This window comes from Aptenodytes patagonicus, chromosome 10 (genome assembly GCF_965638725.1).
Source record: "Aptenodytes patagonicus chromosome 10, bAptPat1.pri.cur, whole genome shotgun sequence".
Lineage (NCBI taxonomy): Eukaryota > Metazoa > Chordata > Aves > Sphenisciformes > Spheniscidae > Aptenodytes > Aptenodytes patagonicus.
The window spans coordinates 2,989,836-3,012,006 of NC_134958.1; the positions used below are offsets into that span (position 1 = coordinate 2,989,836).

The 22,171-nt window shown below is 39.5% G+C and overlaps 1 protein-coding gene across 3 annotated transcripts in view; it reads left to right on the forward strand.

Moving 5' to 3' along the window:
- SLC12A1 (solute carrier family 12 member 1) overlaps positions 1 to 22,171 on the forward strand; it is a 53,657-nt gene that overhangs the window by 3,179 nt on the left and 28,307 nt on the right. For 2 of the 3 annotated variants that reach the window (XM_076347799.1, XM_076347800.1), the window contains exons 2-12: positions 522 to 1,105; positions 6,533 to 6,667; positions 6,880 to 6,955; positions 12,325 to 12,420; positions 13,100 to 13,239; positions 13,696 to 13,806; positions 14,727 to 14,838; positions 15,333 to 15,460; positions 18,435 to 18,519; positions 20,266 to 20,417; positions 22,055 to 22,162. In XM_076347799.1, coding sequence (XP_076203914.1) covers positions 695 to 1,105; positions 6,533 to 6,667; positions 6,880 to 6,955; positions 12,325 to 12,420; positions 13,100 to 13,239; positions 13,696 to 13,806; positions 14,727 to 14,838; positions 15,333 to 15,460; positions 18,435 to 18,519; positions 20,266 to 20,417; positions 22,055 to 22,162 — 1,554 coding nt within the window. In that variant the 5' untranslated portion in view covers positions 522 to 694. Of the gene's footprint in view, positions 1 to 521; positions 1,106 to 6,532; positions 6,668 to 6,879; positions 6,956 to 11,592; positions 11,689 to 12,324; positions 12,421 to 13,099; positions 13,240 to 13,695; positions 13,807 to 14,726; positions 14,839 to 15,332; positions 15,461 to 18,434; positions 18,520 to 20,265; positions 20,418 to 22,054; positions 22,163 to 22,171 lie in introns of all 3 variants that reach the window. The other variant, XM_076347801.1, reaches the window with a different exon arrangement.

Sequence of the window (22,171 nt, forward strand, 5' to 3'; positions counted from 1 at the left end):
GGAGGCTCACCTCGGCCGTCATATTTATGGGATAAAGTGGTTGGCTTGTAGTCAAATTACATGCGGTGGGAAAGGCATGCAGGAGACTCCTTGTACCCACAACTTTCTTTGTTTCCTTGATAAATGAGTCTTGGAAAAGCCACCCGCTGTTCACGTGTTAATCGCATGGCCGGTGTTCCAAGCTCGTATGTATCGATGCTCACTGTGTCACTCCGCTCCTTTGTGGGTTTCCAGAGAACAGATTGGAACTAGGGGAGTTCTCGGCCCGTTTACGGCTCAGGCCTTTACCTCCTTTGGAGCCTGTACCAAACTACCGCCAGTTTGGTTAAGGGGTCGAGTGCATCTGTCACAGATGGAAACATCCCCACAAACTCAGTCTTTGACTCAAATATTGTTTTACTTAACAACTCACAGGGTGACAGTCTCACGGATATTTGGTGAGGCGGGGGAGAGCTTATGGTGGAAAACTTGTCTAACTGTGCAAGTTAATAGAAGTGTTTTATTTATATTTTTTATGGCAGAAACACAGTGGACAACGTTAGGAAGACCGCTTAGAGATTTCAAGAAAAATTTCTCAGAACTTTGTTACTCTAAGAGCAAAGATTTCATACGCAACAGCACTAAACCCTTTGCTGTAGCTGCAGCCACAGAAGAGTAAACGGATCAGTGACCTAAGTCTATAGCATCCCTGAAGATGTCAATGAATAATTCGCCAAATGTATTCTTGGATCCAAATGCAAATCGGTTTCAAGTTAACATAATTAATGAAAGCCACGACAACAATGAAACATCCCAAGAGGATGTGGGCTCTGACCCACCACATTATGAAGAAACATCTTTTACTGATGAAGCACATAACAGACTGAGAATCAGTTACAGACCAGGAAAAAGAGAATTATATGACAATTTCCTTCAAAATGGGGAGAAAACAGAAGCTAGTTTACATCCCTATGATACTCACACTAAAATGTATTATCTACAGACTTTTGGCCATAACACAGTGGACCCAGTTCCCAAAATTGATTATTATAGAAACACTGGCAGCGTCAGTGGGAATAAGCTCAGCAGACCAAGCTTATTAGAAATTCATGAACAACTGGCAAAGGTAAGTGGAAAGGAAAGATACAAATTTTCCCTATTCCATTTCCAGGCTGTTAATTCTGTTTATTAATATGAGAAAGTCCTTGAATTCATGGACCTTGCCCAGGAGAAAAAGTACAAGTAATCACTTACTATATTTCCTTTGGTAGCTGCAGTATGTTTTCTGCCCTGTGCCCTGCTCAAAGCAAAGATTTTTATTAGAAGGTGATAGTAATGTACTTGATTAGCAGAAAAACATAGCTTAACCTCGTCTAAAAGTATAAAACTACCGAATCTCTTCTGTTTCACTTGAGAGTCAGGACGGCAGATGATGAATGTCAATTCATAATTTAACCAAGCTACACAATTCACGCTTATTCTAAACTTGAATTTAACATCAATGCATAACTAAGTTTCACAGATTCCTCTGTTGTATTCATTAATATACATATCTATAAGTATTATAAAAAACATTATGTGCAATAAGTGCAATTTCAACTAATGAGAAATCCAAAGCACTACCTGTTAACTGCTGCAACAAACCATTCAAACAGCAGGAAAGAACCCAGAAGGAGGGTGCTGAGGTTGAAAGTGTTTGCTCAGAAGAGGGATAGCAGACAACCGTTTTCAGGTACCGATTCAGTGAATGAATTTAGGCCCTCATGCTCATTATACCAATGAATTTGGAGAGAATCTGAAGAGCCTCTTGAACGACTACACAGAAAGCATTTATAGAGGAATAATTTGGCTAAATTCCTCCTAATCCATCGCACAGAAGAGCTGTTTAGACGTTGCTCATGTAGTAGATGGGACTATATCGATGTAAAATACACTTACAGAGAGAACTACCGAACAGGATACCGCTGGCTAACCTGCCTTTGCAAGATTTTCTAGGGCTGTTTCTCCTCTCCCCTTCCGCGTGGACCTACTTTTGGTCAACGCAATGTAGGAGTTCACTGTTGATACATATGACCAATGGATTTTATGGAAAAAACTTAGCAGACTCTCCCTGTTTGCTCCATTTTTTTTTTTCCACATAGGCGCTACAGTAAATGAATAACGAAATACCAAAACACGCCCTTTACCGTGATAATCCTCACTTTTGTCACCCTCTGTGGCTACTTGCCAGAAGAATATAACATTGGTCAGGTATAATCTTTTGGGGTTTGCACATTCAAAACTTCCACAGGAAAGAATTTGAGAAGTTGGTATTATTAAGTCTCAAATACCAGATTTTCACTAACTTCTGTGTTACTGCCTCAGATGATAGGTGAATTTTGCTGTCTATTCACGTATCTAGATTGATTGATTTCCCTATGTGGAAGAATCACCTCCATGCAAAATAAATAGCGTGGAAAGCTGTAACGAGAACTTCTGGGGACAAGAACAACTAGATTAAGCACTTTGAAACAGTTAAACTATTAAAAAAACTACTGCAAAACAGTGGAATATTATGATACTCTACTGACTTTGGTAAAATTAGACTCTTCCCCCTTAAGCCACAATACCAGGTTCTCCGTAAAAAGCAGAGGAGAGGCACAGGATACACCTACTTACACAACTAAAATCAAACCTTTTTTGAGGTTCTTAATTGTGCACTTGTCAGGGCAGGGCTGGAAAGAGAGGGATCACCTCTACAGTCAAACTCAGACTAGAAGTGTCAATATGTAGCAAACCCCCCTATTCTTTGTCTGTGTTGGGCAATAGTGAAATGAGAAATCTCCAGAGAAAACATGCTCTCATCACAGTTCCGCTCAGTTTTACATACTTCTGAGGTCTGAATAATTTGGACAAGCATCTGATTTTTGGATGCTGGTCCAGATCTTGTTCAAACTCCAGTTCTCTGGAGATTCACCTGTCCTAAGGAGGATTAATATAAAGTAATGAAATCGAGCAAAAAAATAGCCATTTGGAAATTAGGACCTGATTCCTTAGGATCTTATTAGAACAGCTTCCTAGTTTTGCCCTGACTTATTTAAATTAAGGTCTCCACAGACCTGCATAAAATGGCTTACATAGAAAGGAGAAACAGGTTACCTGGGTCATCATTTATTTCCAAAAATGAATGCAAAGTGGACGTGAAAAGGGAAGAATATGAATTTGGTATCCCTACTCATTTGCAGATGTGTAAGCTGCTACTCAAGGAACTAAAGACATTTCCATGCCCAGAAGAAGCTCCCTCTTACAGAAGTAATTTACTTTGGTTGTGGCCAGAGAGAGGAAAAATGATGTATTGGCTTTGAACGTAATGCTGACCGAACACGTACTCAACATTAGCATATTAAGGAATTTTCAGTTTTGACCATTGCCAGAAAATTCAGGCTTTTTGCTGTTGCATCTCTCAGTGGTTTATTTTAAACAAAATTAGATGAATTTGTTTAGGGTTTTTTAAGGCTTTCACTTAGAGAAGATTAAAAAGAAGGCAGATTCCATCCCAGAATACAATGAAGGGAAAATTGCTTCACAGGTTGGGACTGTTAGGGAAGAGAAAAGAGCATCATCTAGCTTGGTTGTTCCCAGACTTTTTCCAGTATCCAGCTTACAGAAGGATAATCTTATGCCTCTCAAAATAGGAAGGTGAGTGTCAGAGGTAATGGGATTTTTCTTACACCGGCAACCCGCCGTGCCCTTACGCGAGTTGTGGCCCTGGCCTGGGAGCCACTAACCACAGCACTGGAGCAAACGGCCCGCCGTTAGCAAGGCTGGAGTCTATTCCTGGCTGTCCCGCGGACTCGCTTTGTGACCTTGGACAAATCACTTCGGTCTACAGCGCTTATTCTGAAGAATAAGCACGAGGTCACCAAATAGTAGATCAGTAGGGGAGGGAATTAAGACGGTATGAAAAGGCTGAGCTCCTATCAGGAGGGAAGAGCCGTACGTGCAGCTGGATGGGGTGCCTATCCACCAGCCCCAGCGTGCAGCAGGCTCTCTAGCCACCACTACGGAGGGGATGAGTGCGTACGGGGGTTGGACTAATAGCCCAAGATGCAGTTCTGGAGAAGATGCTTTATTCCTTTTTACTTTAACACTAAACTCTGGGCTTACCACACCATACCCCAAGGTGATCCCACCCCCCTCACCCCCAGCTTTTTTGAAACTCAAATTGTTGAAGGCAACTGTCCCATTCAAAGCCCATTGCCAGATTCTGATAAGAAGTGACATATGTTTGACTTAAGATTTCTAAACATCACATAAGCATTCCCATTGTGCTTTGATGCTGGGTTTAACATCAGAAGATAAATATTAATATTTAATACACTTTTTTAATATGTAATTTTTCAAATGTCAGAATGTAAGGCAGGTTGAAAGGAACTTCAAATATCTAGTTCCCACACTGCTGGAGTCAAATGTGTGTCATCTTTTAGCAAGACGTGTCAGATTTTGCACACATTAAGCCACAAAACGCCAATTAAATCCCTAAAAAAATAGTCTAAGTGCTATTTCACAGCTGATGGCTGGTGATAATTACTTGGGCTTAATATTTAGCCTACATAAGAAATCATCTAACCTTTCTTCATCTCGGCTATTCTCCACACTTGTTACGGAGACTTGATGAGCTCATCATCTTTAGCCCAGGAGAGATGAAGACTAAACTGTTCTGAAACAAGGAAAGGAAAATGTTTTGGGTTTTTTTTTTTTAAAAAAAAGCAGTTAACTTTTTATTTTGGTAGCTTTTCAAAATGTTCTGTCACTTTTATTCCACATCCTTAATGCATGAGTAGCACAGGTACAGCTGCTTGGTAAATAACCAATCATTCACTAAAGCACACCAATTTAAAATGCATTTATGGAAGGTTTAAGGCCATAATTTATGATAATGGAACAGAGAGCACAAATTAATTCAAAGTACATAGGAAACAACTTGTTTCAAGTACAAAGACCAAACCCTTTTATTTTGTTTTGCCTTTGAAATTCTAACCACTGTAGCAAAAAAACCTTCATATTATTCTGCTAATCTTCCTTAACTCACTTTAATCATTTACTGTATTTTGAGCAAACACAGCCATTATTATTTTAGGGTAAGAATTGTTGAAATTATCTAAGTAACTCCGGAGCTCCAAGTCACAGGCTTTCAATAGATCTTGTATTCCCATTTCACTCGGGGCCAAGAGGGCCATAGGCACCAAAGTTTAATCCATGTCGAAATGTATTACCCAGTCACTTCTTTCTCATTTGTGAGCACAATCCTGCATGTACCGTGTCAAAGGCATTCTGCAGCCTTGCACCGCAGTGGCTAGAGCCCCCGTCCATGAGGGGGGCATTAGCGTAAGTGTCATATACAGTTGGTCTTTATGTCTGTTTTGGTTTTGTTTGTTGGGTTTTTTTTAAGTCCATGGACAAACTACAGAAACAGCCTTGAAGCTTAAGTAAGACGAAAAAACCTTCTATGTTGCACAGAATCTCGGATGTTTCCCCTCCTTGACCTGTTTAGTTATTCTGGAAATATCTTCATCCCCCTCCAAACCCTAAAAGCATCTTGATTCCTCTCCAGAAGTGACACACGCTCCTGACCCTCTGCCAGGCTACGGCAAGGTACATGGTCCTTCCTGAAGGTCTTTGCAGAGGACCCAGACATTACTTGGCAACAGCTAACCTAATGCCAACTCCTTGCAAAACCAGTCAGAACTTTGTATAAAAAAAAATAATAATAATAAAAGAAACAAAGCAGCAATGACAACGAGTATAAACCTCAGTACTGTGACTAATTCCTATCTTGATGCTAAATTGCCTCAAAGATTCTGGGGCAGAAGAGCTGAAGAGATAAAATACAGATTTATGTCTGTAACTGGATGTAAACAATCTAAAATTCTGGGCTATTTATTCTGGTTACACCACAAATATGGCAGTTCCTAATCCTCTCTACTATGGTTATACCAGAGGTGGCTAAACCACAGAAAGGATTATTCATTTACTGCATTATTTACTACATTACACTGGCATTTCTCTGACTGTTTTCAAGAATATGTTACCCATTTGCTGCTCCAATTATGTTTGTACTTTATCCAACAGAGAACACCAGAGTTCGCCCCATAACTTTGCCATGCAGCACTCAGCTAGGTCTCTTTTCACTAGTGAGCAATTATCCCTGTTTCTACAGTTAGCATTACTCGTAAATTGTTGCAGCAGCCTGTAAAGGCCAACCACGAGACCCTCATTATGTTAGCTGCTCTACTAACATATCAACACAACATATATGTTGAATACAGTTTACAATAAAAACAATTTAGTATCAGATAATAACGTATTTACTCTGCTTAAGTGATTCTTTCATCTTTTCTCGCTGTTAGCAAGCCCACCTGCTGATGCCTGGTGCGAGCACAATATTGCACTCTACTCCAGAGACAGTAAAACCTGATCTTCTTTGGAATTCCTTTATTCCACGTCTCTCTTATGGGGTCAGGTGTCCTCTGCTTGGCACAAAAATGTATTTGTCTTCTGTGTGATCCTTCAGAACATAGCCGTGAGCACCGGCTCAGTCGAGAGAGTGGCTAATGGAGAAAGCACCGCTGGAGATGAGACAGCAGTCAGCAAGGAAGAGGAAAACAAAGCAGGATTTGTCAAGTTCGGATGGGTGAAGGGTGTGCTGGTGAGAAACTTATCTGCATTTCTAAAAAAATTAAAAGAAAATAAACTTTAAGATTAGTTCTGCAACATAAGGTCTTTTAAGAAGAGAGGGATGTGGACTTGAGGGATGTTTGGGGTGCTTTTTGAAAGCCTGCAATGCACGCTATCGCCCTTCTGGTTGTTAACAGTACTTTCAACGTTGCACTAATGCAGTATTTTTTGTTTAAAACCTAGGTAAGATGTATGCTTAATATCTGGGGTGTGATGCTTTTTATTCGACTTTCCTGGATTGTAGGTCAAGCAGGAATTGGTATGTATCTTATTTAATATCATTTCCAACAGTGAAAGGGATAAAGAGGATAAACTATACATGATCATGATTAATATATAATCTGAGATGTGCATTTGCATGTTGAACTAAATAATGTTTTCAAATGCTTGCCAGGGTAAAAGATGTTAATCCTCCAAACTATTGGAATTTTCCAGACTCGCAGCCAAATTACTGCTTAGAGGCATAGATCTGTTAACTATGCATATGATCATCACATTTGAGTATTTCTAAGCTTTAGTGAAATTTGTATTTAGAGCCTGTAACAGATGTAAACTTCATGACTCGGGCCAATTTCTAATATGTGTGCACAGAGTTAACCTTTAAGAGTTCACACTTTGCTTATCTGTGAATCCCAAACCTTGTCATCTACATATTAAAAACAACGCTTCTTCACACTTCTCTGCAAAGATGAAAACAGAACTGGAAGGAGGTCTCATCTCATCAGGATTTTGTTATTTTTAACTATAGCACAGCACTAGATACTAGTGTACTATGAAACTTTAAGTTTTAAAAACTCTGCTACAGCTTTCCTATAAATTAACGACATACCGCGCACAGTGAGGCATATCTTTGCTTCTTCATTGTGCAATTTAATTAATCCAAATCCCAGATCCCAGTCCCTGGGAGACTGGGCCCCGAGGCTTCCGTCCAGCATGTTGTTGAGCGTTCAGTGAAACCAGTGAGAGAGGAAAGCGCTCACAACGCTGCAAGAGCCTCCAGCTACTAGAAGAGCAGCTCAGTGAGGCGCGACGCATCCGTAGCTGTTGTGTGGTGCGACTGCCTTTTTAGAGCTGCTGCTCTGGGGAAGCACAGAAACGTGGAGTGCGATGGCAGCGTCCCTCTGTGTTACGTGATCATACAGTCCGGGATAATGGGGCCCTAATCTTTGACTGGCACCCAGATGTCATAAAAAAACAGCGATCCAAAGGGTGGGTGGCAACTATTCCAGTTTGGATTCTCGCAGAATGGAAATATTAAGCTGGAGTCCAAACTCTGGCCTCGGGGTGTCAACTCTCCTGATCTTGAGATCAGTCCTCAAATTCAGACTGAATATAAATATCATTCACTTCCTTGTTAACGGAAGTGAAATGAAATACTGAATCGCAACATCTCCAAAATTTTGCATGGTTGAAGTCTCATTTCCAACAAAACACAGTAACTTCACAGAAGTTTCACTTGAGCAAGACTGAGCTTTTAAAAAAAGAGAAACAGATGAAATGCTTATTAAGAAAAAAATCCAGCCACAAACTCAGAGACACAAAGAGGGAAAAAAAAAAAAAAAACAACCAATAAAAGTTCCAGAACTAAGCGGAAGAACTTTACCTACTTTTGCAGTGCTCCGTGCGTGGCTCTAGCACTGTGCCTGACGAAGGGGTGCTTGCTGATTTTATGATGCATACCAAATGAGAGCGTACAGCCCAGGGCACTCATAAGTATATGCCTTGCCATGAAAATTCTGCATCTTAATATTGCCAAGACTTTGCTCTGGGGTTTCATGCAAAATTAGTTTTTAAGGGCAGTTTAGTAACTTATTGAGATCATCAAGAAGTATTACTTTGTTTTGAGGTGTGAGAATAGCCATAGGCAAGAGTAATTCATTTCAGAACAACTTACTTAGCCGCCATATGCCTGGGTTTCAATCTAAACTTTAATCAGATTTTAACATTAATTTGCACCAACATCAGTTACAGCCTTTCTGCTTTCACATTTAATTTTAGTATTTTAATTCACTGATAAGCAGACCCTCCTTTCTTATGGTTTATTGCTCTGCTATTGCTTTTTAAAATTGCATGCCTTATGTAAGGAGGTTAGTTTTACTTCTGAAAATGAGACATCAAATTCCATTTGAATGATTTCTCAATGCTTTTTCTGAATGTCTTATAAGCAATGAGCTTTAAGTCCCTAGCCAAGCTGCTTAAGGAGAACAGTGATGGAAGCTCATCATCACCAAGGCTCAGGGATTTCACTGGGTACTGCTACTAACATCGAAATTAAATGAGTCAGTTAAACCACCATCTGGGCACCATTTATATCCCCATCATTAGAGGGCCAAAGAAAGAAAACCCAATTATTTCCATATTCTGATAGGCTGTCTTGGGCAAAAGCTCTTACAGGGGAAAAAAAATAATGTTCCAACAAGGTTCTCTGTTTATCATCAGCTGGGAAAAAAGGGACAGTATGGTCCTGACAAGGTTCCAGGTCCAAAATTAGGCTGGTATTTCCACCTAACACTTGGGGACTCTCCGAAGTCTGTATTTGTACCTATACAAGGAACGGTTAGCCAAAGGCAGGGAAAAACACCAAGTTTTTGTGAACTGAAAACCTGGCCCCGAATATTACAATGATGTTACATTATGCTATATTACAATGATGTTTTGGTTGAGTCACTTTATTTTATGCACTTTTCTTCTTAAATGTTAAAATATTTTTTAAAATATATACATTAAAGCATTTAAATATATAACGTTAAAGCCTTCTTAAGCAGATATTGCTCATCAAAGAAATATCAGACCCTATTTATCATATACATGTTAACAACATGAATCGTGAAATGCAATAGAAAAATCCTGGAAAAATACTCTTTAGGATGCACATGCACTTACCAAATAATTTTAAAACTACTTTAAGAATAATGTGTCTAACTTATTCAATTTAAGAGTTAACAGCTGATGAAAAGATTCATTCAGCCACTTCTCAGGCACAAAACTTGCAGGGTTTAACAATACCCTTCTACGCAATGGTAGCTCACCAAAAGGAATGACCATATGGATTTTTTATATACAGACCTGCATACAAAATCAGTGCATGACTAGTTATAGTAAGAGTTCAGAAATCAATAGGGTAAACATGATTTATTAGAGGCCCAAATCACTTTAAATATCCTACACTATGTTGTATATATCTCGCACACCACATTGCTTTACCTTAAAGGATTGTGATAACATGGCTATAATTTAAGCAGCAAAGAACATTCATTCAGGGATTGGATGTCTGTAACCATCCAGTATGAACTGAAGTCAGGGGTCGGATCTGGAAGCCAGAAGGTAGAAATACAGCAGATAGATCAGTATGTTTGTAGTACTTCTAGCTGGATGTCAGTTGTAGGATCCAAGTTTCAATTTGGACGAGCCCTGGTCAATAAATATCGCTACAAGCAATGTATAATCTTCAGTTCCATTCTGAAGACCTATGTACATTCCAGAAACAAGAGAGCTATTGCATAAGTACTAGCAAGTTCAGATAATACTACGAACTGATTCCATGTTTGGCACCAAACTGTAATTGTTTCCTTTTTTTTTTTTTTATTTTTTTTCCCCCTCCTCTCATAGATACAAATGGGAATAGAAGCAATAAACTTGAGAGAAAAATGTCATATTATTTCTTCACCTGGCTTGAAACAAGAAAGTATTCTGGAACTACAGAGCCAAACTCTTCTTGGTAGTGCCAGAAAATACAACAGAAGCAATGGCCACACTTGTAGCTTGGGAGGTCCAGTTTGTACACAAAGAAAAGCTTTTTCACTGGGCAGGTGGTCTAGCCCTGGAACATATCCAAAGAGGTTGTGGGACCTTTGTCCATGGAGGTTTTCAAGACCCAGCTAGCCAAAGCCATCACTGATTTAATCCTGTGTTGGCAATAGTTCTGCTATGACCGGGAGGCTGAGCTACAGACCTTCAGAAGTCACTTCCAACCGAAGTTTCTATGATTCCAAATCATACCAGGCACCTCCTACTCATATAGCTTCTAGTTTCTAGCACAGCTTCACAAAGTTAACAGAAACCTGACCATATAGCCAAAGATTGGAAACACACTCAGACTTCAGAGTCTTACTCAAACTGAAACCCAGTTCACCTATCACGAATCACCTATCGCTGATCTTCAGATGTTTGATTATTTCTGTTTAATTATACAATTTTGTGATATCCGCTAAAAAAAAAAAAAAAAAATTCTAAGTTCTCTAAGATTACACATTACAGGTCACCTGTTAAAGTAAATGGCATCTAAAAAGCAGTATTTCCATTTTCAAATGTTTGTCCTGTGTTAGAGTAAAACTACTTGTTCCAGGGAAAGAGGGAGATGAGAGAGTGGGGAAGCGCAGCACTCGATAGCTTGGCAAGTAAGGCTACAGAAGGGTCGCACTCAGGTCTTGGCTCTCTACCCGATAGACTCTTTGTCCTGGTGCACTATGAGACTATACAGTCAGTCTTTCTCTAAATCGGTGTTTAATTAACTGATGAAATACAGCAGCATTCTTACAAGAGCTCTGGTTAATGTGTTGATCTCTTCACTTAAACAGCCAGGATGTATATTAAAGGCAGACATAAGCATCCATGCCGAGGGACACTTGTTTGCTCATTTCCTCCAGCCTTTGAAAATCGCGAGAGTTTCTGGCTAGGGTACTCCTATCAGCAAGAATCACTGCTTGGAGACTGATGGTAATAATTTACTACCATGACGTGGAATCCTTGGAAACGTTCTGGAAACTGCAAGTGGTCAACAAACCATCTTTTCAGTTTATTGCTCCGATTCTGGCCTGAAAATTCAATTTAAAGAGAGAATGATTTGTAGGAATCATGGAACACGAGTAAAATATTTTATCTTCTTATTACTGACAGGTCTTGGAGTAATCATAATTCTTCTCGCCACGATGGTAACTTCAATTACTGGGTTGTCAACTTCTGCAATAGCAACTAATGGGTTTGTCCGTGGAGGTAAAAATCTTAGGGTTACTAATGCTTTCAAGCCCCAAAAGGTCTTTATGTATTATTTTCATATGAGGCAAACCAGAGGGACGATAAACCAAATGGTACATCTAAAGGAACTGGAAGGTAACAATTCTAGCCACCTCTAATCACAATTTATGGCATGTTTGAGTTGTCACTTTTAATAAATCCCAGATTTCAGTTCAGTCTGTGAAGTACGTTTCAGATGTTCCTGCCTAACGCCGAGCGAGGGATGGCTTCTGGCTTTTCATGGAGTTCTTCTGTTGCCTTTCAGCAGGTCTTTCTTATTCAGAGCATTCCAGGCTGGACGTCCTTGGACAAACTGAGCATGAGGCATCTCTTCCTCTCTGATCACCGATGCAGATCAGTGGATATCTTCAATTTAATACCTTCTTTATAAAACCCCTTACATTTCAGCCACTCCTTGGAAGATGAGTAAATAGTTTTGCTGGAAAAGTGCATGTCAGGTATTTTATGAAACGAAGTTTTAGTGCATTTCAGAGCCTTAAAGTTATAACCGGTCTGCTTTAACCTCTGTGGAAAATGGCAAGTTCTTACTACGGCATTTAAGCAGAACAGGTATTTGAATACACTTGAATATACTTTCTTTTTCGGATCTTTCAGGTCTGGGAATCATAGTTATTGGTCTGAGTGTTGTAGTAACAACATTAACAGGTATCTCCATGTCTGCCATTTGCACTAATGGAGTAGTAAGAGGAGGTAAGTGAATATGATCTCGTGAAAAATACAAAAATCTGCAGATTTGGATTAGAAAAAAAATTGGAATTGAGATAACTGTGTTACAAGCAAAGCAATAATAAATAAATATATTTGGAGTGATCTCTCTCAATGGATCAACAGTAAATTAAAACGTATATAATCTTAAACACTTCCTGACAATAAATATTAAGTGCCAGTGAGATGAGATGAAATAATTAACTGACAAAATAACATGCTCCATTTATGGTGATATGCAAAAAAGATTAAAGATTCACTGCATCACTATGCAGGAGCTTTAACAATGTACCACAGAATACGATCTTTCACGCTAACATTGGGATAGATGCAAGTAAGTTAGAACCTGTCTGGAAGTGAGGTTCTCTCTGCTCTGTGTTACTGTATTATGTATCATGAAAAAGATATTTGAGGGTCCAGTTTTGCATGCTAATATATGCACTAAAAAGATTGCTGCAAGAGAAAGGCATACAGAAAAGGCTGAAGGCAGAACCAGTACAAAGCACATTCCTTTTTTTATCAGTGTCCTCTATTAATATAGGGCAAATATTGATTACGTTTGTTAGGCTAAAAGCAGAGATTCCTGCGGTATTATTTATGTGAGAAAAATGAGCAAAACCTGAGCATTTAGTTGTGCTGAAATAACTGTCATTTCTGTCTGCAGGTGGAGCATACTATCTTATCTCAAGAAGTCTAGGCCCAGAGTTTGGTGGATCTATAGGGCTTATCTTTGCTTTTGCGAACGCAGTGGCAGTTGCTATGTACGTAGTTGGATTTGCCGAAACAGTCGTAGAACTTCTTAAGGTAAATGTAGATGTTTCATGTATATAAGTAAATTGTTCTGGCTTCTTTTGTTTTGGGGGGGGTTGTTTTGGTTTTGGTTTGAGGGTTGGTTGTTTGTTTTTACGTATTTGTTTAAGTGGTGATACTTTTTAGCTGAGGCTTGAGGGACATCTTTAGCGGGGAAGAAGCTGGTCTGTCTAAACATGCCATAGAGCGTTTCTCCATTATTTCTACCTTATGAATATATTTCATATATTTCTCAACAAGAATCTCAAAACCAGAAAAGGAACAGACATCTAAGTAGACAGCCAAATAACCCCAACCACAAAGAGCCAGCTGGAACATGAAATACAAACCCTTGGTCCCACAAATCTCTGAAACTTTGTCAGCTCACTGTTTTCTATTTCACCTTGTTACCTGATCCCACCAGCTGGGCAGAGAAAGACCGGTTCTAATAACATTTCTTACTGCTTTCAGGAGAGTGATACACTGATGGTAGATGAGTCCAATGACATCAGAATAATAGGTACCATAACTGTTGTATGTCTTCTCAGCATCTCTGTTGCTGGCATGGAATGGGAAGCAAAGGTAAACCTTTAAAAGAACATAAAAGCAAGCGGTATATTAGACTACTGTACAGCATTTGTGTGTGAGGAAAGCTATACAACAGGTGGAATTTTCAAAAGCACGCCGTTTCAGTTTACGCTTAACCTTTCTAAAAGCAACAGCAGTTTAATCATTACATTCAATGAAAGCACAATTACTCCATGCTCTTCCTTGAACGTACATTTAAAAGGGAAGAGGAAGTTTGTGTTCTGCAGACAGCTTGATTATATTGATTTTTATAATTCATGGCATCATTTAGAGCCTTGGGTAAGTGCCCCTTTTGCCCTTATTTTTGAGGCTGCTTGACAGAATGAACAGTAGTAAAAACAATATATGGTTTTATCACTGTACTTTCTCAAGCCCTACTCAGCAGAAGAGCTCTATTTGCTGTCCATTCCTTAATCCCTAATGATTTCTGCTATTCCTTCACCTGGAAAAAGAAGTTCAAAATGGAAATTCCAATGGAAATACTTTAGAGGGTGGAATACAGCTAGCGAAATCAGGTCCAGAACAGCACCCTTATTTTTACATTCTGCTGTGATGGAGACTAGAACTACTCGTAAAAGAGATCAGAAAAACAATTTGATATTATAACCCTTGGCAACTAAACAAACTTTATAACAATATAAAAATGTCTTATACTTGATATTAATGCATTAGCTGTTTCATTTTGCTTTTTCTTGTAAAGAAACGAACATAAAATTAAATTATAACGACATATTTCATAACTCCCTTAGTAAAAACTATCTGCTGTTGTCATCAGCTGATTCAGCTATCTTTTGAAAACTACAGAAATCAGTAATCTGTCGTAGGGAACACATGCAGATAACTTACTATATAGCCATCTCCACAGTCAATGCAAATTAAAATCATCAGGAAAATCTTTTTGTTTCTATTAATAGGCTCAAGTTATTCTTCTATTTGTTCTCCTTATTGCCATTGCAAACTTCTTTATTGGGACAGTCATTCCTACCAACAACGAAAAGAAGGCAAGAGGCTTTTTTAATTACCAAGGCAAGTAACCTTGCTATCTATCATAAAATAATAAGTTTGCATTCTTTTTGGCTTCATACTGAGTTAAGGATTCCACTGAAAAAGGTCACGAGATCAGTATCTTCTGCCCAAGTTTAAGTAAGCTTGCAAACCAAGGGAATTTATTTCATCTTTAATTTTGAGTCTGTCTCTCTGCTGCTGAAGCTGACAGCACAGTTAGCTGCAGCTTGAGTCATTTGTGTATCAGCAGAGCACAGACAAACTTCTACACAGAGCTAAATGCAAGTGCTGTGGTGACACTCCTGTCACTTCAATATGGATCTGCAGCTCTGAGATGCAGACAAGCACATCCTACTGGGGACCAGACTCAGTAAATCAAATTCACGTTGCTTATGATATGAGACAGATTCAAAGCCAGTCGTCCAGACGTGAAAGACTAGCTTATTCACCTCCTTCATTAAGTAACTTTGGAATCAAATCCTGGTGGTATGTTTCATTTTCACCTATATTTGCAGCATCAATATTTGCAGAAAACTTTGGACCAGATTTCAGAAGCGGAGAAGGATTTTTCTCGGTGTTTGCCATTTTTTTCCCAGCTGCCACTGGCATTCTTGCAGGAGCCAATATCTCAGGAGATCTGAAAGTACGTATTTCATTAACTTCATAATACTACCCATAGGCTGAAAAAAGAACAAAAAACCAAATTATGAACCAACACTGTATTCAGTTTTAAATCATGTCGTCTTTTGGGAAGCAAAACTCACTTTTAAGTACCTGCTTTATTATTTAAAAACATCAGTTCACATTTTCTCTCATAATGCATTATGGCTATTTACAAAAATTACTGCATTCAGATTTGGGTTGCTATATCATTTAAAAGCATGTTTCAATAACCTGTAATAATTAATATATCATTAATGGTCCATTAGCAGCATATGACATAAGAGAAATTACACGTGCATCTCTTGGCGCTGCTCTTTTGCAAAATCTCCTAAAACATCATCCCAAAAAGCACACCTGTAAAGCTCACATTTGTACTCACAAGAATCGGTGGAGACCGGCTTTTTCTATTCAGGGTCATAGCAAGGGCAAAGCGAACAGAGCATTTCATGAAAGCAAGTATGTCCCAATCCCATGTCACTACTGCTCCTCAAAGGAAAAGCTGCAGGTTTGCAGCTGCGACAAAAGAAAGGAGTCTGAAGAGAAAGGGAAAGGAGGTCCAAGGGTGCCCAATTGTCTTGCTGCGGCCATTCTGCCAGGTCCCCCCCACTCTCCTGTTGTAGTATAGCAGTTGTACGGGGTGATATTTCCAGTATCTAAACACACTGGGAAATTAGAGACAGGAATTTAGTTTTAACTTTGAGTGCCCTCTAGTTTTCATGACTTTGCACAGTGTATTTAATGCAAAGAGTGTTTAAAGCTAAACGTAAAGATGAAGTAATTCAAAGCTCAGCAAAGCATTTGGTAAAACATCTCTAGTAAATGTGGAGCAATGCAATACTTCGTAATATTTCAAGAAATTCAGAAATGCACCAGGGGTATCCATAACTCAAGTCTTGCAATCTAATACTAAAACAACAACAACAAAAACCAAACAAAAAACCAAAAGAACACCCAAAAAAAAACAAAAAAGGAAAAAAAAAGTCACCAAAACAATGTGGCTCACACCTTGATAACCCCAGCATGTCAAATGAAGTTATTTGGCTTTATCATACAGACCCATTGTCTTGTACACCTTAAGGATTCAACCAAAGGTCTGTTATTTCTGTATTGGCACAGCAGTCACAAGTTCACCAGATCCTACCAACCCTGACAGCCAGTTGTCTCCTTCCTCACACTGAGTTGCATGCCTCATCTCCTTTGTTTTCAGAGGACTGCTCTTGAAGCCAAGCACAGAGAGAAACAGGTAGAAACTGAGACACTAATAGCGTCTATGAGATTCCATTTTTAATTAAAAAACCAAAAATCATCGTACTGCTGTCCACTGAGACTGAATCAGCCTCACACAATCTCCATCCTTTTACCAAACAAAAATAATTCTTTTGCCATATATAGCGCTCTCCATACATGGCAAGCTCCCAAAGCAGCAGCACTTCTTTCATAAGCTATTTGGAAGAGTCTGAGCAGACCAAGGGAAGCGGTTCTCCCCTTGGCTCTCTGCGGTTGTTTCAGTCTGGCAACAAGTGGATCTCTATAACCAAGTCCTCCAGGCTGCAGATTCCCCACTGAGCACGTTTAGATGCATTAGACAGGTCTAATTAAATTAACCAGCCTCTCCAGAAATCTAAAAGACAAGCTAAGAAGTATTTAAAAGGTGTAAAATTGACCAGTCAAACTTTCTTTAGAATCCGTTGCAAACACCTACGTACACGCTTCTGTAGCCGCTACACTCAAGTCGTGGCCGAGCCCAAAGCCTACTTACAGAAACAGCTAGTCTTCCTAGGGACTTGGGTGGGTTTTGGAGCAGGCCCTAAAGTGCTAACATCATATTAAATATGTGTTTAATTATTGATAAAATTTAAAAGTTGTAAAAGCTGTAAGAAGCTTTAATCCTAAGATTTAAGGTTACAGTGTTTAAGATTGCAGCATGAGACTCCACAAAAAGTGACCCAAGACATGCACGTCAGAACTGTATACATTGAAGTTACCATGATCTGAGGGCAAAAGGTCTTATGCAGCTGAAGTGACTTTGCAATTATTTTTCAGCTCAATAAATCCTCACCTCATTTAAAAATTTTATTAACACATTTAAGTCATTCATCCGTGTTTCACACGACACTCCAAATTTGTATTTTGGTTTTTTCTCCCACGCAACGAGCATAGTTATAAAAGCACAAAAGTCTGGGGCTTAAAATGTATTCCACGCATCTTCGACTTAAAAAACCTCGCTAATCCAACTTAACTCATAAAGAATGCTTCCTAGCATAAACAATCACACACTAAATTGTAAGATTAGCTAGTATTAAAATCCCCTTTAATATTACAATGTATAAGGCAGATCTTTGGACCCTTACTCACAGTGGCACGGTGGAAGCCAATATTGTTGTGAGCCAGTCTGTAAGCATTATAAGCCAGCCTTATTAAATTATCCAAATTAAAAGTCAAAAGAGCGAAAGGAGGTAGCTTGTTGTCAAGACACAACTAACAATTCATAGTTGCTCATCACAAAAGTACTGTATTCTGTACAGGGTGACTGTCTGCATCTGTCTTACCGATTAACCAAAAATGGTCCAGTCTTGTCATCCACGAGTTTGATGGTTAGTTCAGTAACTGTTTACCCATTATATCATTAAACATGAAAATAAAGCCCATTGCAGCGTAAAGAGAGTTTGGAGCTCCCAGAAATGCAGAGCTCCGGACTCTCCTGCTGCCATAAACGTGACCTCGGCTCCTGCAGAATATCCTTCGCCATGTCCAGGGTAGGAGCGCTGCCCCACAGGGCTGCTTCACTATCCACCTGCTGAGACAGGACGTGTTGGTGCAGGTCTAAGTGATGATAATCGACCCTCTAAAGGTATCTTCATACCACAGTGTGGCAGGACTCGCTAACATGCAAACGCAATCAGTGTGCGGCACACGAACTCACAGTGTTTTTTCGGTCACTGCTTTGTTTTAAGGATCCACAAAGTGCGATACCCAGAGGAACAATGCTGGCCATTCTGATTACAACAGTTGCTTACATTGGCGTTGCAATATGTGTAGGTAAGTACAGAACTCTGCTTCATGTCTTAATTTATACAGTTAAAAAAGTTTGAAAGCCTGGTATGCTAATGAATTATTAACCTCACTGCTTTTTCATCCTGTGGATTTATTATGTAGAGAGATAGTTGTTTTGATTTTACTGTATGTAAAAACAGTGGGGGAAAAAAAAGCAGCTATCAGCAGAAACAAAAGTCCCTGTTTGGCAGCTGGATTTTTTTTTTTTTTTTTTTTTTTTTTAAATAACTTGCATGGTTACTTTTGCATTTGATTCAGTGACAAAGACCACTAGCATATAGTATCCATGAGCGTAGTAAAGATTAAAGGAACCTCTGACCAATCTGCTGATCTTTTGTTCCTCATTCACATTGAAATGTCACATGGCTTCTACTTGCTCTCACCTGTCTTACTGAGCACTCATGAGTAACAGGGTAACACACACATTTTGGGTGTTATATGTCAAAGACAGAAATCAATTGCCTGTCTTAAAGAAGATGCACTACGTGACTAGGTGCTCTACGATATCGGAATGTGAGGTAACAAAATGGACAAAAGAGTAAAAAAGAACACCTGTACTGAAGCCATGAACTGTGTTGGAGGAATATGCAATTAAATTCTCATTGCAAGGGTACAATAAATCTCTGTTCAGAAGGAGATTTTTCTTTTTCTATTTTAATAGTACTGTAAGAAAGCGTTGTAAATGACACTCGTCCTTACGAGCAAATACCTCAATACTGCATGAAAGCCCTGCGGGGTACTCCCTTTTCTGCGAGATGAATCTCAAGCCTTCTTGACGTTTGTGGTCCTTGTACTTTATGCAAAAGGCAGAATACTCAAGTCAAGCTGCAGCTCAGGTTATTGCATTATTTGGATCTAGATTTCCCCTGCAATTAAAGCTGAAATAGTCATTCTTCACTTTCTGTTATAAATCCGTGTTAATGCATTGTTCCGGTCTCATAAGCAACAGCTGTATTTCAACTTCAGAGCTGCCTACTTTTCAGTGCAATGCTTTTTTTTCTTTCTGTTTGGATACTGGTTTGCTAAACAGATAATGGTTACTTTGGGACTTTCAATAACAATGTTTTTGACAAATTTGAGGACACCATATAAACTTACATTTTGGCCGCTAAAGGTGTTGAGATCAGCGCTCTCAGTTAACTCCTATGTTTCTTCCCATTTCTGGTGGCAAACAGAAAAAGACCGCATAAATATTACCAAAACCAAAAAGAATATAGGTAATTTCTCTTGTTGAAAGTTTTTCTCACCATATTGGTACCAGCAGGGCTATGACAATTTGAACAGCTGAGGATCTGGGTCTCTAAAGCAATTGTGTGTCCTTGTTAAACAAAACAAAAAAGTGTATGCCTAGACCTAAGACCCTCACTGACCTGTTTCCTTTGAATACGGGCGCTGGTAAAAGTGGTCACAGGCGGACAATGTACTTCTGAGTTAGTTCATTTATTGTTGATCTCCGTCTGGTTCTCTACTCTCAGAAATATGCTAGTCCTCATTAGTCAACTGGCTGATTATTTTAAAAATAACAGAAGTACATATTTGCTTACAGACAACGTGAGAAACTAAGCCACAATACGGAGAAGTAATCTCTGCCCAACATGAAACATTGCTCTTTGGGCTGAGACTAAGGCAGCAGTTGTACAAAACGTGTGCAGACTAATAGTCAAAGTGTGGCAAGAACATTCTTCCGATGTCACAAGGAAGGAAAATAATAATATATCATTGTTTCCACAGCCTCCTGTGTTGTACGAGATGCTACTGGGAACATCAATGATACAGTTGTACCTGGAATGAGCTGCAATGGATCATCTGCCTGCAGCCTAGGCTATGATTTTTCCAGATGTGCAAGTCAGCCATGTGATTATGGGCTGATGAATAATTTTCAGGTTTTAATGAGATAATACGTGTAATCATAAGCAATACATGAATACAAAAGTACAAACATGCAAAACCATTATTTGCTGACAACCAACTACAACAGGACATCCACTTTTATCTAAAAAAAGTAAAAACCTATAGGAATAATGAAAGGGAAGAGTCCCCTGCATTCCACATTACCTTCATACTGCCCACCACGAGCCTTCCCAGCACTCTGGTAAGGTCTTTACCTCCTCTTTCAACAAGTACCATGCAGCAGTATATGCTGTAACATCTTCAAACTCAAAATCTAGACTTAACAGAGACCTCAGGAACTCCTGCCAGCTGAGCAACTCACCTCACTGCTCTTTACACACGGATGTGATTCTTCCTCGGGGGTGCTGTGGTCACTGTTAAAGGTTTGCGCCACGGTACAAAAGGAGAGTTCTGACTTCTTAAAAAAAAGTATCCAAAAATAGTCAAGTGAAAAATCAAGTGAGAAGTAACAGGGTCTTTCTCCTAGGCCAGAGAGAGACTGTCTGCCATTTTTATTCTTCAAAATAAATCTTAGGCAAAGCATCAAAGTAAAGCACTCCTCCTGCAGCCTGACAACCACGGCTCCCAGATGTCTGTTCGGCCCCTGTGCTTCACAGCCCGCGAGAGGAGCTCACCACCCACCTGCACTTGCTTTTCAACTAGCCATTTGTAGCTTTTAAAGCCACTTGCTTTTTTCCCAGCTGGCTCTGCTAAAGGACAGGGCTAGGTAACCATCTTAAAAGGGATATGCTATCCCTGTCACAGACGACTTTTCCTTCCTTTCTTGATCATTCGCCATCCTCACTCCCACCTCAGTTCAGCTGCCCAGACCCAGGGCGACCCTTCAAATCAGTGACCTCCCTAGAGCCATAAACAGAGTTTCATTTCTTTCATTTATCTTTGCCAGACTAAAGTCAGAAAAAAACATGTCTTCATCTGACAAATCTCCAGGATTAACCGGTGTCTTTCCTGGACTACTTCCTACACACCGAAAAGCATCTGGCAATCACATCTGTCCACCTCACCTTTTAGCTTCCTTGCCGGATGCTTCTCAGCAACCCTTTTGCCTCAGTGGTCGCAGAGGCCAGTGCAGCCCCTCTGGGAGGGCTGAGGGAGGCCTGACGGAGACCATCGTTACTGTTCGCAGCACTGTACTGTGCTGTTATGCCAGCACAATCAGGCATTTTCTCTCTTTTTTAGCCATATTAAATAATTAAGAAAAAAAATCCAAACCAAACCAAAGAAAGTGCCTCCAACCACATTTTGTACTTCGGTGCCTTTTCCTGCTGTTTCCATTTTCCCTTCTTGCTACAAGCTGGCTATTTACCCATCACATAGAGGCTGTTACTTATAGCAACCAGTTAGTAAAGGAGGTGAGAAGATCTCACGGAGTACTCGTCTGCCTCAGCAGACAGCTGCATACTTGTATAAAAATTTGGCTATGCCTCCATTGCTTTTTACTAAAACAGGAATAATAGTATTTCCCTTCACAGTTGGTTTGTAGTATATTGAATTTAGGACCGTGAAAAGCAGAGACACATAGAAACAGGGTACTTAAATGGGTCTGTGATCAAAAAGTGTATCCAAATGCAAGCCTGACTATTCTTTTTTCCTTCTTTTTTTCCTAAAGGTGATGAGCATGGTGTCTGGCTTTGGTCCTCTCATCACAGCTGGCATCTTTTCTGCTACTCTGTCATCAGCTCTGGCATCTCTTGTCAGCGCACCCAAAGTTTTCCAGGTAAAATTA